This window comes from Rattus norvegicus, chromosome 18 (assembly GCF_021556685.1).
Source record: "Rattus norvegicus strain SHRSP/BbbUtx chromosome 18, alternate assembly SHRSP_T2T, whole genome shotgun sequence".
Taxonomy (NCBI): Eukaryota; Metazoa; Chordata; class Mammalia; order Rodentia; family Muridae; genus Rattus; species Rattus norvegicus.
The window spans coordinates 16,998,677-17,023,729 of NC_141551.1; the positions used below are offsets into that span (position 1 = coordinate 16,998,677).

General features: G+C 49.6%; 2 protein-coding genes across 34 annotated transcripts in view; one reads left to right on the top strand and one right to left on the bottom strand.

Annotated features, from left to right (window-relative positions):
• Kiaa1328 (KIAA1328 homolog) overlaps positions 1 to 3,713 on the top strand; it is a 294,734-nt gene extending 291,021 nt beyond the window's left edge. The window contains exon 11 of the mRNA XM_087593274.1: positions 1,156 to 3,713. Coding sequence (XP_087449400.1) covers positions 1,156 to 1,255 — 100 coding nt within the window. The 3' untranslated portion in view covers positions 1,256 to 3,713. The remainder of the gene's footprint in view (positions 1 to 1,155) is intronic.
• Celf4 (CUGBP, Elav-like family member 4) overlaps positions 466 to 25,053 on the bottom strand; it is a 307,752-nt gene continuing 283,164 nt past the window's right edge. For 5 of the 33 annotated variants that reach the window (NM_001401250.2, XM_087592953.1, XM_087592952.1 and 2 more), the window contains 6 exon segments: positions 466 to 2,530; positions 9,659 to 9,830; positions 13,743 to 13,826; positions 19,130 to 19,213; positions 20,467 to 20,532; positions 24,399 to 24,548. In NM_001401250.2, the coding sequence (NP_001388179.1) occupies positions 9,703 to 9,830; positions 13,743 to 13,826; positions 19,130 to 19,213; positions 20,467 to 20,532; positions 24,399 to 24,548 (512 nt within the window). In that variant the 3' untranslated portion in view covers positions 466 to 2,530; positions 9,659 to 9,702. 33 annotated transcript variants of the gene reach the window in all.

Here is a 25,053-nt window from a genome sequence, read left to right on the forward strand (position 1 = left end):
TCCAAGAGTCCTGTTTTCTCCTTCTAGGCAAACTGTCCTGGTGAGTGCAGGGCCAAGAGCAGAAGGCTCAGGAGCAAAGCTGGGATTGGTCCCTCCACTGTCTCGTCCCCTAAGGCATAGCATCACCCAACACTAGTCCATCTCCAGGTCAGACAGCCTTCCTTTGCTTTTCTCATAAAGGAAAGGGGGCTGTGATATTTATGTCTAGGCCTGGTGACCAGTTCTCCTCAGGAAGCCCAAACCAAAGTGGATTTGCAATGGAGACCGAGATATGTCAGTTGTGGTTTTCTTAGGGTGAACAGGCCTGGCTTTTATTGTTCCCACACAGTGATGATGTCACAGTGAGGACCTGGATGACAGGTTCTAGAAAGAGAAAGGACCTGGACAGACCTTGAAGCCTTGAAGCATAACTGAAGAGAACCTGAGAAGCACAGAGCAAAAAAAGGACTCTTGCAGGGTTTTGGATTTTTTTTTAAACTGTGCTTTATTTAGGGCTAAGCTGGAGAAAGCGTCATCCAATAGTTACAGAAGGTTACAAGGAGTTTTAGGGAGTCAGTGTGAAAAGAGCAGTTGTATTGAACTGCAGCTGTTTTTTTTTTTTTTTTTTTTTTACAACATCTGGACATCCTAAAAGGAGGAGTCAAGAGAAAGAAAAAGAAAAAAAAGAAGTAAAACAACAACAAAATAGACTGAAAGAAAAGGTAGGAGGCCTGAGAGCAACCAGAATTTTGTTGTTCTAAAGGAAAAAAAATGGTAGTTCCAAGACCCCCCTGGCCTCCAGATGGACATCAATGAGAAGCTCTTGAGGCAGAATGCAAAGCAAGTCTTCCCAAGGGTGCAAATAAATTATAATAAATATGTTATACTTTAAAATATATGTGTTCTTAAATAATTCAGTGTTTTTCTGATTCTGAGTTTTTTAAGCAATGTCTTTAACTGCTCTAAAGTCATTTACCAAAGATAAATATCGTGCTTTCATTAAATAGTTTTCCTTGTTTTTTCTCTATCATTACAATTAAAAGTCCTACAAAATATGCAAATTTATTTACAGAAAAACAGAGCCGGCATCATTTAAACATCCCTGTTTTTCAAAATTCCTTGTAAACAGTTTCAGAAATTCTTCAAAGATTGTTTGTTTTCTCTCTCTTGTTTAAGGTTTTTGTGTGTGTGTGTGTTGTCTAGTTGTTTGAAGATGAAAAGTTCCCAGTTCTCCCTGGCCTGGAAAGTCTCCGGAACAAGCACAGAAGGCGAGTGAAGCAGAGGTGAGGAGGGCGAAGCGAGAGGCGGCAGGACGCTTCCGGAGCGGCGCTTCCGGCCGGAGCCTGCATGTCTGGACAGTCCGGCCTGGCCATTGGGGACCGAGTCCGACAGCACTCGCAGGGAGACGGGATCGATGCTCAGTCTAAACTCTACAGAAGTACAGTCCTACAACATCTGGGATTTTAGCATAACGCTAACTTCTATAAGGTTTTTTTTTCCTTTTTTTTTATTTTTTGCTTTCCTCTAATTTTTTTTCTTCTATGATATAGGTATTTTAAACTTTTCCTTTTAAAATTCTGTACAACTATTATGATTTTAAGAGGGGGAAGAATTAGAAGCATTTACAGACTTTTCACAACAATTACCTTGCCTTCGAAGTCCCCTGGTTCCCCTCCTGTTCTCTTTATGGTTACTGACTTAATATCTTTGTTGCTTTCCCCAAATATCCATCAATCAATTTATCTAAACAGCTCCATCCAGACATATAATACAGAAAACCATAGGAAAGTTTCAGAGACTTCAATCGGGGTAATCAAAGCGCCTCTCAAAGTATCAAAGAACTAGTATCTTGCTGTTTTAAAAGCGTTGAAGCATTATTTTTTTTCCTGTTTTTTTTTGTTCTTTTTTATTTTTTTTATTTATTTTTTTTTATTACATTTTCATAGAATCGCTCTAAGCTGTTTCAAGAACAGCCAGGAGGCAGGAAGGAGGTTGGTCTCCATTCCACCTCTAATTGACAGAGCTACACATCTGCGATAAAAAGTTTGGTCCTTTGGTCCCTAAATAGCTAAAGGAATGACAAATAGAGATGCTCAGTGGCGGCCTCCCAGCCGCCTGCTGGGGACGAGGCCCCATTGTACACTTGCCCCTGCCTGCCTCAGGCGCCTACGGGCTGGAAAAGCCCCAGGATCGGTTGGCAGCAGCATCTCCTCCTAGTGCCCAGCCCCTCAGCTTCCCCAACTGGGCTCACGTTATTTCGTTTTAAAGTCGAGGGTTTTTGTTTGTTTGTTTGTTTGCTTGCTTGCTTTACATCATTTTTCTTCGTCGTCGGCATCTTTATGTCATGTATATTTTTCCCCAAACACGTGCCCTCTGCACTCCAGAGACGCTATACTTTCCTTGAAGAAGTGTTAACAGTCACACGGAGTGTCTGGAGTCTTCAGCTTGAGTGGTATTGGCTGATATGTCAAAGGTGTCGTCCAACAGTTCTCATTTATAAATAGAGAGAGAAAGAGGTTTGTTTTTAATGTAGCCCGTTCAGCATCCTGCCCTAAAATGAAGAAAATCAATGCTGATTAAGCCAAGTGTGAAAACACAGAATGCATCCAAACACCAATAGAATCCTGCCTCTGGGGAAGATGGGGTTTCTGGGGGATGGTAGGTGGTAAGGAAGAGAGACCAGTATGAGAATTAGTCATGATCATGATACAGCCAAAAGTAATTTGTTCTTCTATTCAGACTGAAAAACCACTGGGCAATCTAGTAGCGATGATTATAGCTGGGGTTTAGTTATTGGCAAAGAATTCTTGATTCGGCTTCCTGAAGAAGGGTTCTGGATTAAGGGACTGCTAGATCTAAGGGGAGAATTTGGGACTGTGGAATATAAATTTGTAATTAAACTTGTCCCTAGGGACCTATCCCAGATACCATGTGCATACAGAAGCCTAGCAAACAAGATAGCAGTAATGTGGAAGGCCAGCCTACTCCTCCCCAGCTTGAGAAAAACTAGGAAGAGGTTCCTTGCCTCTCAATTTTTGCCAAATCCTTGCCCAGTTTCTAGCTGGCCACTTCTCCCCCAAGGTTAGTATTATTTGCGAGGCTGTGTATGTATACACATGCATATCTGGATAATGTGTAGACGTATTCACCTGCACATATGTGTATATACATGAATATGTGTATATGTGTACGCATCTCTGCACACACATATGCACATACATAATACTTTTCTCATACATGCCAGGGAATTTAGAGGAAATTCAGAACTTCCAGGGATTGGATGGGAGAACCTAAAAAGAGGTCAAAATAGATTTAATTATCAAACTTAATTAACTGAAGCAGTTCTTGGATTTTTGTTTCCAATGGTGGTTTTTTTGTTTAGTTTTGCTTTTTAAGGAAAACAAAATCATGATCTGACTATAATCAGAAGGCGAATGTTTAACCATTGTGAATTAACAAATGAGACTCATCTCCATTCTAGCAAGCAGCTTCCACTTATACATGGGGGTGACTGGTTACATCAAGAAAATTATAACTGCAAAGCCCCTACTCGAGGGGACGACATCATGCGTGTATCAATCCATGCTGGCAGGTTTTCACACTGTTGATTCAACAAACAGCAAACCGTACACAGCAGTCTAAACAATTACAACACCAAAGAAAATAATAATAAAATTAAAAAAAAACACTTGTCAAGGACCCTTTTTCAGTTGTAAATAAAAAGATGCATTTTGCTTTGTTGCTACTGTTTCTTCTAGACCAACCAAAAATACCCTCCCATGTCCCCAGCCACCCTCCCCTCCCCACAATGAATTTAGCAGAAATGGCTACAATACAAACCTTACAATTTTTACCAGGCTCTCTCTCAGAGACCTCTGGCTTTGGACTCTAACTTTTTGACTTAGAATTTTTTTCTTTATCTTTTTTTTTAAACTGTAGATATTTTGGTTTTCATATTTCCTTTTAGGTGAGATTTAAAATAGACTAACTGGAAAAAAAGACCAAACCTAGGAAAGTGTCAATTGAAAAAGGCCCCCAAATTTCTAGAAAAAAATAAAATCACAATATTTTCAAGTGCAAGTAAATCAACCACGCAGAAATATTTTAAGATGTTTTCCTTATTTTTAAGAAAAAAAAAGAATGGTTTATACAGTTAAATGATCCCATGTCTGATAATTGAGGAATTTGTCTTTTAGTTTTACTAATTGTTTTTTTTTTTTTTTGTTCTTTTGTTTTGGTTTTTTTTTTTTCTTTCTCTATGTGACATCTAGAGAAGCATTAAAAAAAATAAATAAATAAAAATGCTGAACAAGAAAAACCAAACAACAGAAACTGAAACCACTGCAGGCACCAAGAACAAAACAAAAGTGAACACAGCAAAGAGACCGCGGCAGCACAAGGGTCAAGAGAATGCACGTGTGATCATGACTGGCCAATCATCCACGGGTACGACATCCAAGGAAAACGCTCCAATCACAGCACCTCCACGAAACTTGACGGCAAGTGTCATGCAACCGATTCTTAGCCTTGTTACATGACGCCATCATGTCACACTGTGAACTTTGAGTTGATTTGAACTTACGGATGGGGGACTTTTCTCCACTCTCATGTGATTACGTGAACTTTATTCCTAGCTCAGCGCGAGACTGTGGTAGATTTGACTGGCCCTGGTTGGGTTGTTGGAATTTGGTTGAATGACAAAAGAAGAAAAGATTTATATATATATATTTATATATGGAGAGAGAGAGAAAGAGAGAAAGAGAGGGGAACAAGAGAGTGTAGGGAGGGGCGGGAGGGGTAGGGCAAGTGGGAGCAGAGGGGGAGGAGGGACCAGGGGAGGCTTGAGGGTAAAGAGGGGGAAGGAAGAATTTTAAACAAAATCAAAAGGAAAAAATATTTATATAGCACCAGACCACAGCATCAGTCTAAAGCTGATGAGAAAACAGCAGTCAAATCATAAGGGAACCAAAAGGAACTCAAAGGGATGGAGGAAGCCAGCAGACACAGGACATGAGCACAGAACGCACACGTACACACACAACTATTTATGCAGACACATGGCACACCATGAACAGGAGCAGAACCTCACACGAGGCCCCGAAGGGCACCCATCATGCGTTAGGAAGAGGAAGGGGTACAGGCATTTTGGTGAGGGGGGCCAGAAAAAAAACCTACCAGCCCCTCACACCACCATAGCCAACAAGCAGATCTCAGGGAGCAAGCTCCATTAACACCTTCGGTTCTTTCTCCCCCACATGTAGAGCTCTCCCCACCTGAGGGCCTGCAGGAGAGCCACTGTGCCCTGGTGGGCTGTGCAGGTGGGAAAGGTGAGTCTCCTGGGTTACTTTGCCACCACGGAAGAGTCTACCTGGACAGCACCCTCCCACCTGTCCCTCCTTTCCTACCTCAGAAAGGGTGTTCCTGGGTTGCAGGGGCACCGCTACGTCTCACCTCTTTTCTCTGGCAAACCAGTGTCTTTGGTTTGGAGTATATTTTTTATCAAAGTCCCTGACATCCTGTAATGGCCTGAGCACTGCCAGTTTTCTGTCCTGATTACTTTAGATTCTGACTTGCCCACCAGCTGGCCAAGCCCAGACTGCTTCTATGCTGGGAAGTCCTCAGAGAGGCCTGCAGCTCTGACCCGAGAAAGGGCCATGCAGAGAGCTGCAGGCTGGGGCTGCAGAAGGCAGTGTGCTAGCCTTGCCCCTGTTGCTCCTTCCTTGGCCCTGTGGACTTCTCCTCCATTCCCCCTCTACCCCTTGCCTTCTCCACACTATCACCAGCAGCCTTCCCGCCATCCCCCCCCCCCTAGCAGGAACCCTCGGGGTTAAGAATAATGGCTTTCCTCTGTAGGTACCACATGCTCACTTCTGGGATTCTCTTGTATCTATCCCGCCCCAACTCCCATCCTGAGGTTGTCTGTGAGTTTGCTCCCTGTTTCTCTGCAGCATTCAAGCCTGTGCCAAGACCTACACATCTAAGTTTGTCTCCAGGGTCTCCAACCCACATGCCCTGTGCAATCTACTTCCAGTCTCTGTCTTGGTTCCATAAAGGTGGATGGGAAGCCTAGCATCTCCCAATGTTACTGTGGATAAGCTGTCTAAGCAACTGAGCCCACACAGTCTCCAGCTCGGCCTTCCCAGAGGCACCACCCAACCCCCCTGTCTGTCAGCTTACACTGGGTTCTTTGCTATCCCAGCATCAGATCTTTCACCCACCCACTACATCCTTAGAGAAGTTCCCTCAATGTCTCCTTACCAATAGGCTGTTTGGCTACAGGGTCCTTTTGGCATGAGGAGCGGACTAGGAACTAAGGAATAGATTACCATCGGGGAGTCAGCTCTGACAACTACAGTGAGACGACACATTGGCTCTAGAGCCAGAACTCGCCTCTCCCACTCTGCTCTTCCTGGCTCCCCAGCTCCAGTCCAGCTGTTCCTTGGTGCCAGACACTGTCCTTGGCATGTAAACTCAGACCTGAATGCATACAGCTTCTCTTCTCAAAACTCCATCAGGGAACCTCATATAGCCCTCATTTCTGCTATAGGAGGCCAGCGACACCAAGTACAGTCTTCTGTGTATCCATTCTCCAAGGAGGAGTACCTCACAGAGCACAGAGCACTGGAGGATAGGGTCCTGACCAACATAGGCAAGCTGAGATAAGTCTGGAACATTCTGGCCCACCAACCTGAACCAGGCAGGACTGTTCCATATATACCATCTAAAATAGCTTGACTCTAGCCATAGATGACCCAGATCCTGAGCTATAGTCTAGCCTTGTACAAGTTGGGCACACACGATGCCCAGATAGCCAGTGAGACAGGAGACCATCAAAAGAGGAGAGCCTTGTTGTCCCCAACCTCAACTCTATCCTACTGGAGCTTCAAATCTGTGGAAGCAACCCCAGCCATGTTACCCAGCTACTCTGCCTGAATCTCTCTTCCCCAGATATGTCTCAAAGTAGCTCTGACTTGGCCTTGGATCATCAAGCCTGCTTGCACATTCCAGGCCTCCTTGCTCCTACACGGTAACCACCTAGTCCAGGTCACCACCTCATTGCCTGGCTGCTCCCAGCTTCACCTGGTCTCTCAAGCCTCTACTCGTGCTTCCCTCTTCTAATGACGAATGGCTCTAGCTTGTACTTCATCACTTAGCAACACCTCCCACTGACCTATGATATACCACATTCTTTTGAATGTGTGTGCGTGTGTGTGGGTGTGTGCTGTTTCCTCCCATTGGCAGCCCCTCAGCTGCCTTGAATAACTCCATCTTCTCTTAGAGCCCTCCTACCACAGCTTCTGAACTCTTGGGTTGCAGATGCAATGAAATCTGAATGAAAACTAAGTGGTAACTTGATCATAGGAGCTATGTCCTATCACAGCTTAAGACGGCCTATCCTAGGGAGGAGGTAATCAGCTGGCTGGTTCCAAAGAAGCTCAGGATGCTGTGGGTGACAGAGCTGTGATAAGGGCAGTAGTCTCCCATTCTCCTCACCTGAAAGGAAACTAGGCTCCTTGCTTCCTGACTTCAAATTCTGGCTCCTTCGCTCACTGTGCTCATCTGTGAGGTAGGAATTGTGACACTTCACCCTTGATAGGGAGTCATAGCTCGGTAATTCTATACTGTCAGAACAAGGCCCGGTATGCGAAAGTCTGTGGAGGTCATCTCTATGGCCTCCCAAGTCTGAGTGCCAGCTGGACCTACGTATAGCCCTCTTACTTCAATGCCTCACACAACACACTTGCCTTCTTCCGGAAACCCTTCCTCTAGCCATTTCTGACTTAAAGGTATTGTCCTCGCTTGGGCCGTAAGGGTAGGCTAGGAGCTGCTAGCACAACGACCTACATGTTCCTCCAAGTCTTCTGGTCCCCTACAAAATCAGGGTTTCCTTAGTGAGGAAGGAGAAGCCTGGCATGTACCTCGGAGCTTCCTGACTGAGCTGTTCCTCTCTGGGAGCACATCCGTCTGGTGGCTGCATCTTGGCACCTGTGTGTGCACTCCCCCAGACCTGGTCTAATGCCCACCTCAAAAATGGCGCTCAGATTCTGTGAACTACATTCGGGAATCTCCACATAAGGCAGAGATAGGCGGGGCTGGGGAGTGAGGAGGCCAGAGTCAGCTTTGCTCTTTCAGGATTACAGAGGGAAGACCCCTGCTCCAGCGGGTACAGAGGGCCTTCTTTTGGTGTCCATGCCCCTGCAGGGAAGCGTGCAGTAAGAGGAGAGACCAGAGCCTGGATATTCCTCCCATACTCCTGGTCCAGAACTTCCACTTGCATGCCTTAACTCTCACACACCCAATCTTTCTCACGGACTCTCTGCTCTCCTGTCACTAGGGTGAATCGTGGGCATCGCCTCAGTGTCCTTTCTCCCTGCCATACTTTCTGATGTGTCAGGAAGCCTCTTCGGCTCTACCTTCAAAGTGTATCTAAATGTTCACACTGCCTGATCTGCCCCATACTAAGGTCAGTACAACAGAGCTCTGTGGCGGCCCTTACAGCCTAGCTTCAACCTAACAGCAGGCTACCTCAGCTCCCCTGAACAACTCTCCCAACACCCCTTCCCATTTCAGAGGAGGGCAACATCCATGCAGTAGTCTACAGGCTCCAAGCAATGGCCCTCCTCTCCCCTGGATCGCTCCCACTTCTCAGCCCTCCCTGCAACACCCTTAGTCCCCTGCTTGCACCTTACACATGCTGCCCCTGACCTTACCCCAGAGGGATGACACTCATCTCCAAAATCAACTCAGGCTGGCCTGGGAATCTTCAGTTCAGCTACTGCTCCCACACCTACCAATACCAGGTAATCTATTTCCAACTCTCCCTGTGTGCCCAACACACTGCCTGAGACACAGTGCTACTAAATAAAAGGAGGGAGAGGTGGGGTGGAGCAGCCTGAGCAAGCAGAGGCCCAATGTGGCCTTGATCTGTGACTAAACTGAGGGTTACTGGGGTGAGCAGCATCAGGGGACCAGTAGAGGTAGACTTGATGGCCTGGAGCATTCCCTCGATTTTCCCAGTAATCTGCTCTGCCCTGGAGAACACTTAACCCAAAAAGGAGTGGCTAACTGCCTCAAGCTGCCAGGCAGGGCCAAAGAGACTCAAGCCTGGGCAGATGAGGTAGGGTTCCCAAACTTCCAACAGTACCTCCCTTCCTCAGCAGTGTGCCCTCCAGCTGCGTTTTCTCCTGCTAAAGTTCCTTTGAAAAGCCCTGCCCCTCCTGTCCTGGCTAAGCTAAGGCAGCTGTGGGGGAAGGAGTCACAGAGGAAGTCAATAGCACACTTCCAACTGACCTGGGCATGCAAGAGCCAGGGAGACTGGGAGAAGGCTCAACCCGAGGCTCTTCCTCACTGCAGGGCCTGAACTTGCCATCTGCCCACCTAGGGTCCCTGGCTAACAGGACCACAGTGCGAGCCTGAAGGCACAGGCCCAAGGCTCTGCTCACTTTCTCAGAGGTTCCTCACTTCTACCCCTTTTGGCCTGGAGGCGGAGGGGACAGCCAAGTCTGGTTCTGCCAGGATGGCCTTAGTTCTATGCCTGTGATGTGGACCATGAGGCAGGAGTAGGTTGATCAGGGCGCATCGGGTCCAAGGCACAGGTGAGGGCCGGGCCCAGGAAGGCCTGAGAAGGCGACGGGTCCATCCAAACCTCCCGTCCCTACGCCCCGCCGCCCATGGTTACCTGTGCGAGTCCTGGTCTCCCCCGGGGGACGCTCCCGCCGGCGCTCAGTACGGGCGATTGGCGTCTTTGGGCCGCTTCAGCTGCACCTTGAGCCTCTTCATGCCTATCTGGAAGCCGTTCATGGCCTGGATGGCGGTCTGGGCGCTGGCCGGGTTGTCGAAGCTCACGAAGCCTGGCGAGACACGAGGGACCAGGGCCTGGGTTTCCACGGGGCCGCCCGGGGCCGCTGCAGGCGGGAGGGGAGGGGAGGGGCGGGGCTCGAGGCTCCGCCCCCGGCCCGGCCCGGCCTCAGCCCCGCCCCTCCGCCCGCAGGCCCCTCCCGACCTGGCGCCCCGGCCCGGGCTCGGCTGCTCCTCGGCTCCCGGTGGCGCCGGCGCCCGCCCACCCCCCACCCCGGCCGGCCCGCCACCTCGGCCCTCTCCTCCCGCGGGAGAGGGCGGACACACCTGCGGGCGGAGGAGCTTATTGCACACTGTCCTCCCTGACAGGAGGGGGCCTGGCAGCGGGAGGGCACGGGGTGCCGGCCTGGGGAGAGAGAGGAGTGCGAGGGCCGGGAGGGAGGAACGTCGGGGAAGCCACTCCACCGCCCGGTCACCCCCACCAAACCCGCCTCACCCCTGGGGCTGTGCGCAGCCCTCGCCACTGTGGGAAGCTCCCTAACTTAAGCACACACCGCGTGATGTGTTCTGTACCAGCCTTCCTAGGGATGTTGAGCGCCTTCCACTACCATTCTGCTCTGCGCTTCACTGCTAACCAACTCCGGCCGATAGACCCATAGACCAATAGACCGGATTGTGACTTAAATTGGGAAGTCTGATTTCCTCATGCAGACACCATGTGCCATTGAGAAAAGGGTTTCTGTGGTCCAGCGGGCTTATAGTCAGGCCGCTAGGGACCAGAACGAGGGGCATCAAGATAAAGCATGCCCTCTGGCCACAAACTCTCCAGGAGATAAACCTTCAGAGCTTAGTTTAATTCATTCCATTTCTTCTGAAAAATGGACCTAGGTCCTAACATTTGAAACCCAGCTTGGCTGACACGCTCGGGCTATACACAGAGCATGCTTGTCTCCAGATGGCTGAGATAGATAAGAGATCATTGTGTAGCCAGATCCCATGTGAAATAGCTGCTTTCCTAGATATTTGCTATGTACCTTGGGCCTGCCCAGCCTTTATGCTAACATAGCTTCACCCTCTCTCCTGACCTTTTCACTCCTGCTTTCCTGCTCCCTCCTTTTCCCTTCTCCCTCTCTCCCCAGACACTGCCTACACCTGGCTTTTCTCTCTTCCTCTTGTTTCCTGCCTGCGTTGTTCAATTTATTCATGCAGCCATGTATCAGGAAAGATGGGGGAAGAGGGTGTGTGCGTCTCACTTGTGCATATGTGGACACAGGCATGCATAATGATGAGAGTCAGAATCCGAGCACAAACAAACAAGAGAGAAACAGAGCATCGATGTGTATACTGAATCAGCTAATTAATTAGCCTCCACGTACATATCCCATCCCGCTGTCTCCCTCCACTGACCTGTGCGTCTGATGACTAAAGTCAGGTGCTAAGCAGACCGGAGCAGTTTTCAATGTGAGTGTAAGTCTGTCTTCCCTGCTGTCCCCAGACTAAGGAAAATAGATGAGCCTCTGTCCCTGACTCCACCCCCACATGGGCACCTTTGGTACCGACTCTACTTGGACACTCCTGTTTGGTGGCTCTTTCTGACAAAAAGAAGGGCAAAGCTGAGAGAAGAAGCTCAGAGCTGTCTGGATTGAAGCCAAAAGGAGGGATAGCCACCTACTTGGTAGGAGTTTGCAGCAGCCAGCTTCCTGGAGAAGCACGTGCTTTCTGGGAGCCACAGAGTGTTTCTGAGTCCAGGGAACAGGCCCTCCTCACTTCATCAAGTAACTGCAGTCAGGGCAAAGTCTGACTGCAGCCTGGGCACCCCTGTGAGGATGGCTCTGGACACTAGGGCCCATGTGTGTTCCTTTGCCAGAGAACTCCTATCCCACCCTCAAGAAGTTCCTGCCTCTCCCAAACTGAAAAGCTTCAGAGGTGGGATGTTCTCCTTCCAAGGATTTGAAATGCATTTGTGCTATGCATTCTGTCATGAAGCCCTGGAAGGCTTTGCTAATATTTATGCAGCCTCTGAGGGGTGGAAGTTACCATGGGACCATGAAGGCCAAGTTTCTACCACTGACAGTCTCATAGACCTTTACAGGATCCCTAAGGGATCACTGCAGCATCCCTACTTTGTAAACAAGGGGCATCGAGGTTCAAAGTGTTCGGTGACTTGCACACGAGTGAGCACTGGAGGTCTGGCACTAGAGGTCTCTGAGGGAAAGGCAGAAGGCTCTGACCTAGGAAGCCCAAGTGGCTTAAGGGGGAGCAGCGGCTAGGCCAGCATGGCAGAAGTCTAAGAACGAAGGAATTGAACAGAGCTGCACAGGAGGTTTCCAACGGAGAGAAAAGAAACCTTGGTCCTGGGGAGCATATGTAATCTTAGGGACTAAGAGTAGTTTGGGCGATAGACACTCTGGAAATAACTTTGAAAACTGGGTTGTGTCCAGAGGAACAGCCAATAAGGCAGATGTGATCTGGCTAGAGACTCCTGGACGTGTTCTTTATGTGATGTCTGTGATGTAAATGACATTTGTGAAGTAAAACACAAATGACTTCCAGTCAGGCTTTAAATGCATCATCTTAATCCCCGCCCCCCCCAAAAAAAATCCAGCCAAAGAGGGAGAGGCACAGCCATGTCTTTTTCTCTCTGTTTTTCCATAGCCAGAGAGAAATGAGACCCTGGGCAACTCTATGTGACTGAAGAAGCGTGAGTCGCCTGTGGCAGCTGCCATAGGAGAGTGTACAATGGTGCCAAGACTCTCCTAGGGAACACACCCTGAGTCCCCACTATCTTCAGGACGCCCTACTGCAAAGTCCTCATACTTAATGCTTCACGGTGCTTCTCCTCTCTGTGCTTCCTTCCCTCCACCATGTTCCCTGGCTGTCCTCACACACCCAGAGTCTGGGAGTCAATATGAAGTTTTGGCAGACTCATCCCTGGTTCCCTGCAAGGGCTGTATGTTCCATATGTGACTGGTAAGTAGATATTGCCCTAGAAGAATGCTCTGATGGACGTAAATGAGAGAAAGGGAGATGGACCAAGAAGGAATTGAAAGAAGGGGTACGAGCATGAGAGAGGATCCCATGACATCTGGACCTGTCTGGATGAGTATACCAAATTTATAAAACAAAACATAATATGCCCAAAGACATCTCATAGAATGGCAATGTCTACTGCAGACCTCCCTAGCTAATACTGTGAGCCCTCTTGTCTCCTGAAGCCTCGTTTCCTATCCTACCCCTTTTCTTTTTCCAGCCACATGCTCCTTCTAGGCTTCTCTGACTTCCTTACTGCTTCGTTGCTTAGCGTCTTGCTGCTGCTAAATAGCTGTGGTTTCTATCGGGGCTCATGACTCAGACAGACTTCCTGAGGGCAATCTCCTCCTGGCCCCTCAACAGTGCCCACTCTGGTGGCCTGGAGTGGGTGTAAGGGTGGGTGGAGTCACTGCGTGGTATGAAGGGAGCAAGGAACATGGCAGGCATAGGAAAGGCGGCAGGACAGAGAGGTGGAGAGATGGCTGAAGGCAGGTAGGTAGGGCTTCCTTGAGCTGACTGCCCCTGAATCACTGGCTTTGACCCTGGGGGCTCAAACCAGACTCTGAGCGTGAGAGGCTGTCAAGAAGATGAGTTGTGCTCTCTGGCTCTGCACGCGATTCCCCCACCCCCGACCACAGTGACCTTGGCAACTTGAACTGGGCTTTGGGGCTAGAAAGGGATTTCTTGGGCTGGGAGATGGGAGTTGAGTGTGGGGAGAGAAAGCTGAGAAGCCAAAGGAAGAGCGGAGCAGAAGAAAAGGACTGAGAGATGGAGCTGAGCCCAGGAGCACCTGGGGCAGTGTGAAGGAACAGGAGGAGTCGGTGGGAGCAGCCCCCATCCTAGGTGAAGCTGAATGGTTTGTTATCTTTACCCACCAAAGCATTTACTTTGGTTAGTCGCCCGATCCACAAACACTTTCGAGGAGATGACATTACCGAAAGGGAGGAACATCTGCATCAGCTCAGCGTCCCCAAACTCCTGGGGCAGATGGTAGATGAGCAGGTTACAGCCCTCGGGCCCTGCGGTGAGGGGCGGGGGCGGGCAGGGAAGAGGGATGGTGGGGGTGGGGGGAGAAAGAGACAGGAAAGGTGAGCCAGTTAGGCAGTGCAGCAGGGAGGGAAGGTTGGGGCTAAGGCGTGAGGGTGCTTTAAAGAAGCAACCCCCCCAAATGGGGGGCTTTCACTGGACCCCAAGTATTAACTCTAGTCTCCACTTGGCTGTGGGCAAGCCTCTGGGTCTTTCTGTGCCTCGGTGGTCTTTTATCAAGCATCAATAGTGGGTGCCCTAGCAGCCCTGGGGCCGGAAGGGCAGGCAGAGTCAATCAGAGAATGGGGTATCTATGCCAAGACCAGATCAGCTGTGTCCCTGGAAACAAGGTGCTGAGAAAGACCACAGAGTTTGTGGGTATCCCCTCCTGCCCAGCCCACGTTCTAGGGAGGGCTGAGAAAAATGGCCCTCATCCTATGTTTCACTTTCCCTCCCTGTCAGGCTCGGCTCAGACTGGCCGTCCTAAGCACTCTGTATGGGACACACCCCACCCTTGCAGCATCCTCTGGCTTAGCTCTTTACAGCTGAAGAAACTGAGTTCCAAAGAGATTAAGTCATTCTGCCAAAAAACATCTTGGTGGTGGTGGTGGTGGTGGTGGTGGTGGTGGTGGTGGTGGTGGTGGTGGTGGTGGTGGTGGTGGTGGTGCTGGTGCTGGTGGTGCTGATGCTGGTGCTGGTGCTGGTGCTGGTTGGTGCTGGTGCTGGTGCTGGTGCAGGTGCTGGTGCTGGTGCTGGTGCTGGTGCTGGTGCTGGTGCTGGTGCTGGTGGTAGTGGTAGTAGAGGAGGGAGTGGAGCCAGAATATGAACCTAGGGTGTGGCCTTCATAATGTGTGCTCTACTTTCTGCCTCTCTGTCCTGAACCCTAACCTTCCAGGCTTCTTTGGGACTTTGTGTTCTTGGAACTTGCAGGAAAAAAAATGTTTCTTTTACAATGGTCAACTATTTAAGTGGAAAGTTTAGCTAGTCTGTGTCCTGTCATCTTAAAAAGCACCTGCCATATATCCTCTAGACTTCGAGGTGGCTTGAGGCCTCTTCAGTGATGATGTCTAAACATAAGCTCCAGTGAAGGCCAGAAGACCCCAGTATGACTTGCCACCTGCTACACAGTTTAGACAGTCAAAATCTATTATCCTACTCACTCAGGACCAGTGGGGCTGCCAGATAATCCACCGTGGGGACAAATAACTGGCTCTGGATGCTCTTCTGCCCTCCTGTTATCTTCGTCTCTCTGACTACCCCGGCACTTCCAGGCCCAGAGCTGGAAGAAGATGCCCTTGCCCACTAAGGCCACCTGCTAAGCCACCGACCTTTCCTGTCCCTGGTAGCCCCTCCTCCTAGAACCTCTGCCAGAGGATGGTGCACTCAGAACCAGGCACAGTTGTGCTTCCTTTCCACCACTAAACTTTGGTGACCCGTCCCTCTCCTTGTCTGCTCCAGCCATGCCATATTCTTGCTACTGCATCCCAGCTGAATTATTTTTTTTAAATGTACTTCTTGATGGTCCCTTGATAGGAAGAAACCACCATTGAAGACAATCTAAGTCATAGTCCTCCAGAACTCTTCCAGATCCTCTCCCCAAACTCTAGCTCCCTGAGACTTCTTCTGGCCTTTCCCTTCTGGTGGCCCAAGTCTGTATTTTTTTCCACATCTGAGAGGTTTTTCTCTCCAACAATAAGGTCACTCACCATGGCAAGGCCATCTGCCTTCCTCCATCCATGTCTCTCCCTGTGGTCCAGCATATGCCTTCCCTCCTGTTCTCATCCATACTCTTCACATCTTCCTTGATGGCTCTACTCTACCCCATGCTGAAAACAGCCTTGGAATTTGGACCCTGATTCCAAATTTAGATTCCTCTATAGCCCTTCAGAGACATCAGCTCAGTCCTGTCTGCAAGGTGTGGCTGAATGTCCTCCTATGTTACCCTAATTAGGATGTTAGGAGCCGCTGTTGTCCCCATAATCAACAGTGATCTTGCTCCCCAACTCTTTCTACTTTGCTTCATTCACAGAATCCAGCCCAACCCAGGGCAAGGTGACATGTAGTTTCTGAGACAGAAAGTGGCAGAGCTGCAGTCATAGTCATCCCAGAGATCCTGTGCCATCTGTGTGACAGGTGGCCTGGGGACAGGCTCAGGAATCTGTTGGTTTTCAGTCTCAACTCCAATACTAGATGCTGGCAGGAGGGTCCTACCCAGCTGCCCCTGTGTTCTGGGAGAGGTGAACCTGTTGTAAGAGATCACCTAACGGAGCTGAAGGAATACAGCCCTCTTTCCCATCCAGGCTTCATACATCCAGTGGGACCTGGCTTTATTTGCCGCTGCCCCACCTTTCTTCCTGTCTCCTGGGCCCTCGGCTCACCGTATGCTTGGTAAAGTCTTTTTTTCCTGATGTCCCTCACCTGCAGCACACACTTCCCTACTTATATGTACTAGAGTCTTCCTCCTTCCAAGCCCAAAACCTGCCCTCAATGCCCTAACCTAACAGGGTATGGCAGAATGGTTCTGTCAGTTTCTGCATTTGTGCCCCACTCCTTCCTGCCTTCTACTTCCCTAGGGAGCCCATATATCATGGTCAGGGGAAAAGGATGAAATATTTGCCTCTGAAAAAGACTTGTGGACTCCAAGAGGACTGTGGCACAGGGCCTTGAATGGGGAGCAGGGTATGGCTAAGTTTGCACAGAGCTGGAAAAGTTATGAGAAGAAGGTCACATCTAGATCCACAGGGTAGCACAGAACGGGAATTGGGAGCAAGAGGGGAGGAAGCAGGAAACTAGGATTTAAAGATGATAGCGAGGGCTGTCATGTGTGATGGGGGAGTATGGCACTAAGACCCAACATATCTACATATCTGTGTGTGTGTATGTGTGTCTGTTTGTGGGTGTGTGTGCGTGAGTGTGTGTCTGTTTGTGTGTGTGTCTGTGTGTGGTGTGCATGTGTGTGTGTGTGCGTGCATGTGTGTGTGTGTGCGTGCGTGTGTGTGTGTCTTTTTGTGTGTGTCTTTTTGTGTGTATGTGTGTGTCTGTGTGTCTGTGTGTGGTGTGCGTGTGTGTGTGTGTCTGTTTGTGTGTGTGTGCGTGCACGCATGTGTGTGTCTGTGTGTGTGTGTGGTGTGCATGTGTGTGTGTGTCTGTGTGTGGTGTGCGTGTGTGTGTGTCTGTTTGTGTGTGTGTCTGTGTGTCTGTGTGTGGTGTGCATGTGTGTGTGTGTATGTGTGTGTCTGTGTGTGGTGTGCGTGTGTGTGTGTGTCTGTTTGTGTGTGTGTGTGCGTGCGCGAATGTGTGTGTGTGTGCGCGAATGTGTGTGTGTGTGTGTGTGTGTGTGTGTGTGTGTTGCAGAGTTTGGGAATTCATCGGCTTTTTATACAGATTCATGAAGGGATCTGAGTACAGTGAGAGGTAAGCAAGTAACAAAAACCATGTGGCCTCTGAGTACAGCTCTCTGCTATAGGCCTGGATCAGCAGCACCTGGTTCATCTGTTGTGGCTCTGACCTAACTGATCAAGGTCTGGGCTGCAGGAAGGCAGGCCTCAAGGCCACAGTCCAGGGACGGTTCTTTGGGTAAAGCAGGACCTTGAGAGACTGCTCCCCCCTGCCCAGCTCAGTGATGGAAGTTGGTTCTCAGTTACTGCAGGGTATGGGGATAAGGAAAGGGAAAAGCTTTCCACAGATGTCTTGCGTCCCAGATATGGGGAAATGTGATGGTGTGGCCCTCAGAGTTGTCTGATGCATGGGGACATCCCCTGCAAGGCTTTAGGGGTAATAACTGTATGGAGAAGGGCTGTGTGTAGACAGTTGCTGCATGGGGTACAGGAGAGCAGATCCAAGTGAGTTTGATACACACATTTCTCTAAGGAATTGTCCTCGAGATCTTATAAGTATGGGGTGGAATGACTTGTGTGGAGTCACCTGAACAGGAGGTGACCAATCCGGGAGTCAGACCCAGAGGGGTGTGGTTTGAAATGCATACTTGCAGTTATTCAGGGACTTCAAGACTGTTGTGGTCTCTCTCACCAAAGGGATTTGGTTCAGTGGGTTCCCAGAGTCCTTTCGAGTAACCTAAACCCCAGATCACTGGTGTAATCCGCTGCAGGGAGCATACATCTGACATTCGGAAACCAATGGAACCTGCACTGTGCACGTCTGGGACAGGTTTTGTTACAGGTCACTGTCATGAGGAGATGAAGAAGATGGGGTCTTGTTGATGTCCCTGTTTCTCAAGCCCAGCTTTCTGTGGCAGGGCTTCTGAGACAATTGCTTATACAGTTTCCTCTCTTGCCTGCTCTCTGGTTACTGGAAGGGAACCCAGTGAGTGATGTCATGTAATCTCTACCAAGGTTCTGGTCTTGCCTGTCCTGCGCTACCAACACTCTGACATCTACGCGCAACCTAGAGGGCATCCTTCTTCACTAGAGCTGCACTGTAGCCATAGATGCTTCCTCCTGCCCATGGAGCCTACCCAGGTGTGCCGCCCTTCTCTCCCCATCACTGGGATGGCAACATATCCTATACAGGACAAACGTCTCCATTGCTTACCCCTTCTAGCCATGAGCATTTATTTCTCCCTGCCCCCAACACTGGCCAAATACTACCCATCAGGGAAGGCAGGTGTCCTCTGCTTCCTCCTACAAGACCTCACTTCCCTCACTACCTCAGGCTAGTCACCATTTTCTTCTCAGTGCTCAGGGTTGCCAAGGCTGCTCCATTGCTGGAGCCTCACCCCCCCCCCCCAGCTCCGCTCTCACTCACTGGGAACACAGCAGATGGACTTCAGATGAATGTCCCAGGGAGTGAGCCTGTGTATTCTCTATCTCCATAAAGTGGAGAACTCTCTGGAGCAGGGACAAGGCCTCCACCACCAAACACATCCTCAACCTCATCTAAGTCTTGTTTAAGTGTGACTGAAAGGGCTTGCTGCAGAAGGAAAGCAACCTTTCCATCCTTCAGGGTTGGTTTTTAAAGACCACGGTACTTGTATGTGAGCTGTGTCTGACCACTGGCAAATGACGGTGGGACATGGGGAAGGTGCCTTGCGAATGGCTTGCTGGTCCCTGGGATGTGGCCTCTGGTCATCTGCCCCTGGACCAGCTACCAGCACCAGACGTGCCTACAGGATGCATGCACATCTTGTATGAATAGGCGAGGACCTCTTCTAGCCTTGTAGCTCTCCCACCCACTTTCATGCACATCTAACCAAGGTCCTGTCAGAGGTCTGGAGAGACCAGAAGACCAGGTAAAGCAACCTCTTCAGGGACTGGGAAAGGGAAGGGCCGAGACTCACCTTCTCTCTGTTGCTGGGGAATCATTGGCGGTGGCTGAGGAAAGGCCTGGCTTATCTGACCATAGGCAGCAGGGTAGGCAGCAGCTGAAGAGCCGAAGAGAAAGTCCAGAGATGGCAACAGGATACAGAGGGACACAGAGGGACACAGACAGGGAGGGAGGTCAGGAGAGAGAGAGAGAGAGAAAGAGAGAAAGAGAGAGAGAGAGAGAGAGAGAGAGAGAGAGAGAGGGCTCAGTGTCAGTGATTGAGGGCCATAAGGTGGACAGCAGTTCATGCGGTTCACAGAAAGCTGCTTTCAGTTTAGGAGACATGTACACACAGGCAACTCTAATCTGAAACGGTGAACAATCATAACTGACCTATCCTCACTTCTGCTCAGATGATACCTGCTGGGAAGTGAACGCTGTCTGATGGAGTACAGATAACTGTTCCCCAGGAGTGTACCCTGATGTTCTGTTTGGTTGGAAAAGGTCAGAAGGAGGGCGGGAGCCATCTCTCTTGGCAGAGTAACCTGGCTCTCACAGCTGTAGAGCCTGAGGTTAGAGCTGGGATAGGGCCCACAATAAGGGAGCTTTGTCTTGGCTCCAGTTGAACAAGGACAGGTTCCCCTACGCTCTGACCTTGTGAAGTAGCCCCATCATCCACAGGGGGGCGTCACTAGATCTCCAAAACCATTGAAGAAGTGCCTTAGCCAGGCCAGACAGTGGGCACAGGCTGAGTAGGGATGAAAAGAATATGTGGACAAGTGGTGGGACAAAAGAAGGGGCTTGGCTGACAGTTTGGCTAGGTTTTGTGACACCTGGCCTGCTGGCCCCAGGCCGTTTCTTCCTGCCTGCCTGTTCATTTTGCTGCCTCTCCTCTGAGAACTCCATCTTGCTTGTCTGGAGAGGAGAAGCTGCTTCCCCTCCAGAGTCGTCCCTCCTCTCAAACCCAGGCTTCTGCTTCCTGGGTCAGAGACCATGAACTGTGCAGAGCAGCAACCCACGTAGCTGTGTCGTAGCTGTGTGCCATGAGACCACCAAACACACTGGTCCTGGCAGCCAGTGTGGTGAAGACAACATCAAAAGTGTCCATGTTCTACTGTAGCTCACCAACTCAAGGACACCCGTGTGACACAGCACCATGTAGAGGACCTGAGGTGGAAGACAGCCCAGTGGTGATGGGAGAGAGTATCTCTGCCAGCACCACACTCCCTCCTTACATCTAGAGGCTCTATCCTCCCACCCTTCCTTTTGTAGGGCTGGGACCAGATCTAGAGAGGAAGGTGGTGCTGGTGCAGATGTGCGGAGACCTAAGTAGAGCGAGTGGAAGAGCCAAGAGGCTGCATGGATACTAACGTCCTGCATACTGCTGCACTCCGGCGTAGGCCTGCTGCAGGGGGTCCGCTGCGGTGGGGCTCTGTGCTGCAAGAAGGCAAGAGAACAGAGGTCAGTGATACCCACCCAACCTAGCCTCTGTCCCCACCCAAAGACCTATGTGGCTATGTTGCCTTCTCTAACCACCACAGGCTGTCCCTGAGACAGAGCAGCTGAGACAGGCACCTTGAGAGCTGGGTCTTGTTGGAGTTCTCTCTCTTTTGCACCCAGAACCTTGAGCAGCTACACAGTTGTTCATTCTAACTGGGAAATGCATAGTGAAGCTGGCCTGGGGCAGGGCTGAGATCAGTTCATGCAGAAACTTACGCTGGCTGGGAAGTGATGCCAGACCACGAGGGCCTTGGTGGAGAGACATGAGGGTCCTGGCTTGAAGAGGGATCAAGGAGTTACAGGTGCTCAGGCTGGGGGACTCTTGCTCACAGATTCCCGGGAAAATGTAGGGGGAGTAAATTAAAATGAACGAACAAGCAAACAAGCAGCACCAGCTTGTCGATGACGAGTGAAATAAAGACTCTGGGAAGACTCACACTGACACTCTTTCCCTGGGCCGGTCAGTTTTTTTTGTTAATGTGACAAAGCTAGAGCTATCTGGAAAGACCAGCCTTTAGGCAAGTCTGTAAAATATTTTCTTGATTGATGTAAGAGGGCCCAGCTCATGGTGGATAGTGCCATCCTTGGACAAGTGGTCCTGGGTTGTAAGAAAGTGGGATAAGTAAACCATGGTGAGCAATCTGCTAAGCAGCGCTCCTCCATGGCTTCTGCTTCAGTTTCTGGATCCAGGTTACCGCCTTGGCATCCCTCTCTGGAATGGAGTCTTTGATACTTTAGTCAAGTAAACCCTTTCCTTCCCAAGTTACTTCCTATCATAATCATTACCACAGGAATAGAAGGCAAAATAAATTACTCCCCTTGGGTCTGCCAACAGGACTTGGAGAAAGGTACCTTCCAGAGAAATCAAGGAGCCAGAAAAAGAAGAGCCTCGAGTCAAAATTTTAGCAAGACCTCTGGGGAATGGACTTGGGAAATTTTTGATTTATCTCTGGCCTTTGTTGTTGCTAAGATCTCAGTAGAAGAAGGAAGTATGGGCCAGCAGTGTGTGCGGCCCTTGGTTACCAAGGACAGTGATGGCTGACTGGAGAAAAGGGCTGGCCCAGGAAAACGTGTGGAGATAGATGTACACACACACACACACACACACACACACACACACACACACACACACACACACACTGAGAGGATCCACCTCCATTATGTTTGAAAGAAACAGAAAACCTCAAGTCCCCTTTGACCCAAGCTAACTGCCTGCCATGTTTCAATGCCTTTAGAAGGGAGATCTTCCACTCCTTATGAGCTTTTGTCCATGAGCCTTTGGCTAAATTTTCTCCAGAAAACAGCACCTGGGGTTCAGAGGAACCTTGAGAACAGCATGAGACAAAAGTCCTTAGAGACAGGCAGGTCACAGATATAATACCTCCTAGGAACACATACAGAGAGAGAGAGAGAGAGAGAGAGAGAGAGAGAGAGAGAGAGAGAGAGAGGGAGGGAGGGAGAGGGAGAGACAGAGAGGGAGGGAGAGGGAGAGACAGAGAGAGACAGAGAGAGAGACAGAGAGAGACAGAGACAGAGAGACAGAGAGAGACAGAGAGAGAGAAGGAGGGAGGGAGGGAGAAGGTGGGACTCTGCTTAGCAGAAGGAACATGAACAGGGATCCTTTAAGCTATTTCCTGCCTGGGACTGTCCCATCCCAAAGTCCAATGCCTACATTTCCTGTGGTGGAAGCTAGAGCCAAGAACTCCAAGCTGTGATGTTTGGCAGAGCTAATTTCTTCTCCCTCTCACCTGTCTCCTTTGCTTTCTTCTGAGCTCTCTAGAGTGGCAGCCATATCTGGTTTGTTGTTTTGGCCTTCCCAGATGCTCACCCATGCAACACCTTTACTCATGTAAGAGCTGGTGCCCTTTTCTTACTGCACGAAGCTAGAAGCCAACGTGTAAAGCAATCTGCACCACTTAGAGGCAGCGCCCAGCATATTGCTAGGAACTCGGTAAACAGTGCACTGGGAAGAAAGTATAAATAGTTCTTGGTGCTTGTCAGAGCCAGTTCTTTGAGGGTTGTGCGTGGCTGTTTAAACCACACACATTATGTATTTCCAACATGGTCGTGAGCAAAATGGGAGAACAGAGGAGTGAGTGGGGCTAACAACTGGAGAGAAGCACGCAGAGACCCCTCTCTGCGTTCTCTGCCTAACGACCTCATTAGTAACTGCCAAAAAGCGAGCATTTTGAAGGATCTCGCTCATTACGGTGGCTCCAAACTACGAATTTATTTATTTTTTTTTTTTTTGGTTCTTTTTTTTCGGAGCTGGGGACCGAACCCAGGGCCTTGTGCTTCCTAGGTAAGCGCTCTACCACTGAGCTAAATCCCCAGCCCCCAAACTACGAATTTAAAGATGGTAAATTAATTTTTTTTAATGTACTACATTTCTCCTTCCCTTCCCTCCATCCCTCCTCGGGTTCTGTCAGGGAATTGTTTCTGGGATATGGCAGATTGTTACAGATAGGGGAGAGAAGTGTCTCCAAGCTCCATCAGAAAAATGACTCACAGATGTCAGTGAGGGTGGGGCTGGAACTGGAGATCCAGATGGGCTTAGAGGCAGGGAAGAGTGGAGGGAGAAGACACCCAGATGTGCCAGCAGTAGCATCTCCCAGCTGACAGGCCTGAGATCAGCAGGGTCACTTTGCCTCCAGCAGGCCAACCCCCTCCTCTATGACCTGTGCCAGGGAGGAGTCCCCATCCTTAAACAGCACACCAAATCCCCTGGGCTCTAACAAGATTGACTTCTTGTAATTATTAGGCCCACCTCCTAACAACCCTGCCCCTTCCCAGCAGGCCTTTTACTGCCTCCTGGTGTTCAGTACAGTTCATCCTAGGATTTCAGGACTCTTAACTTCACTTGATTCTCTAGTCATCTTCAATAGGGAACATTCCCTCTTGATCAGACTCAGGTGTGCTGTTTAGAGATGGAGTGGGAAGGTGGATATTGTGCTTTCAACTTAACTTTGACCTCCTAGGGGACAATCCAATGTCCTGGAATCCTAGAATCTAGTGAAGACGTGGCTTTTTATGGTCTCCAGAAAGGAGGGCAGTACTTTGCACATCTCCATTATGCTAGTTCTAAGACTCTGAACTCTGCTTCCCTGCCCTGGTATCTGTCATCCTTCTTATAAAAAGGAAGAAGTGCTTTGGGGACAGCTCCATGTGCTTGCCATGTGAGTTCCACTGAATTTGACAGGAGAAAAGTCAATCTGCAATCAGAAACGGGCTTCATTTTCACAGTTCACCTCCTGAACACAGACCCAGGAGCTGTCCAACAGGTGGCGTGGGACAGGAGCTGTCCGAAGTGCTGATGTGTGGGAAGGAACTGTCCGATGTGCTGACCCCCTTTTCCCCTTACATGTACCAAAAGACTGGACTGGAATGTAATCTCTAGACGGTCCCTCAAAATCTTCAGTTCCTTCTCCAATGAGTCCTTTGCTACTTATCACTAAATGTGGTTATTCTTTTAGCTCCTGTCCTCCTAGTTATTACAGCTCAAGTTCACACTCGAGCATTTGTAGTTACTGGCCTCTTCTCTCTACCGGGGTTGTACAATTGCTTCCCGTGTCTCCGGCATAGAATTCTTTATTATTGATAAGAAGACACTCCCACGTTAGGATCTTAGTCCTTTCTCTCTTATTACAGGCTCCCTAAATCAGGAAGGTGACTGGCTCTTTTTGATCACATTTGTGGTTCCACTAGGGCACCAGCAGAGGGCCAGAAATGTGTGTTCCTTCTTTTAACAGTGAATAAGGAAAGAATGGACAAGATGTCTGCTGCTTGGGGAAGGAAGAGCTTACCTGGGTAAGGGTGAATGCCATTGGCAAACACAGCTTCCGCAGCAGGCTGCCCATTGGCCTGTGGGGGGAGGCCGGTGAAGCCGTTCACCCCAATGGGGGACGGGATGCTAGGCACAGCTGGTGCAGTGATGCCTGGAGGGGTGCTGCCACCTGTTTTGGGGGAGGCAGAGGGAGTGGGGAAGAGAGAAGGCAAGGGCAGTAAAGGTGAGGAAGGTTGAGCATGGAGTTCCACTTTGCTACTCCCCAAGGCTTTGGGACAGTCTTGGCCCTCACACAGCTACCCTATCTTGTTGGTAAACTATACCTTAGCTTAGTTTATTGGATTTAATGTTTTCATTCATCCCAGATTATTTATTGTTCAAGATAGAGCCCCTACTCCATGGAGATTTCTCTAACCACTGAATGTTATCCTTGAACATAGAGAACACAGACTCAGTGTCCTTAACTTTGACCACACTTGGCCCTTTATCCTTTTTCAGTAGGTTGTGTGTACTCCAGCCAAGTCAGGATTGGCTGGTCCTTTCTGGGTCCATGAAAGGCTTATCTGCATCTCCCGTGAAGTTTTGCTATTCAACCTGAGGAGAATTCTAGATCCTTACACTGAGGAAGACGTGACAATTCAGAGTCTAAGCAGCCCTATTTGGCTTCCTTCAGC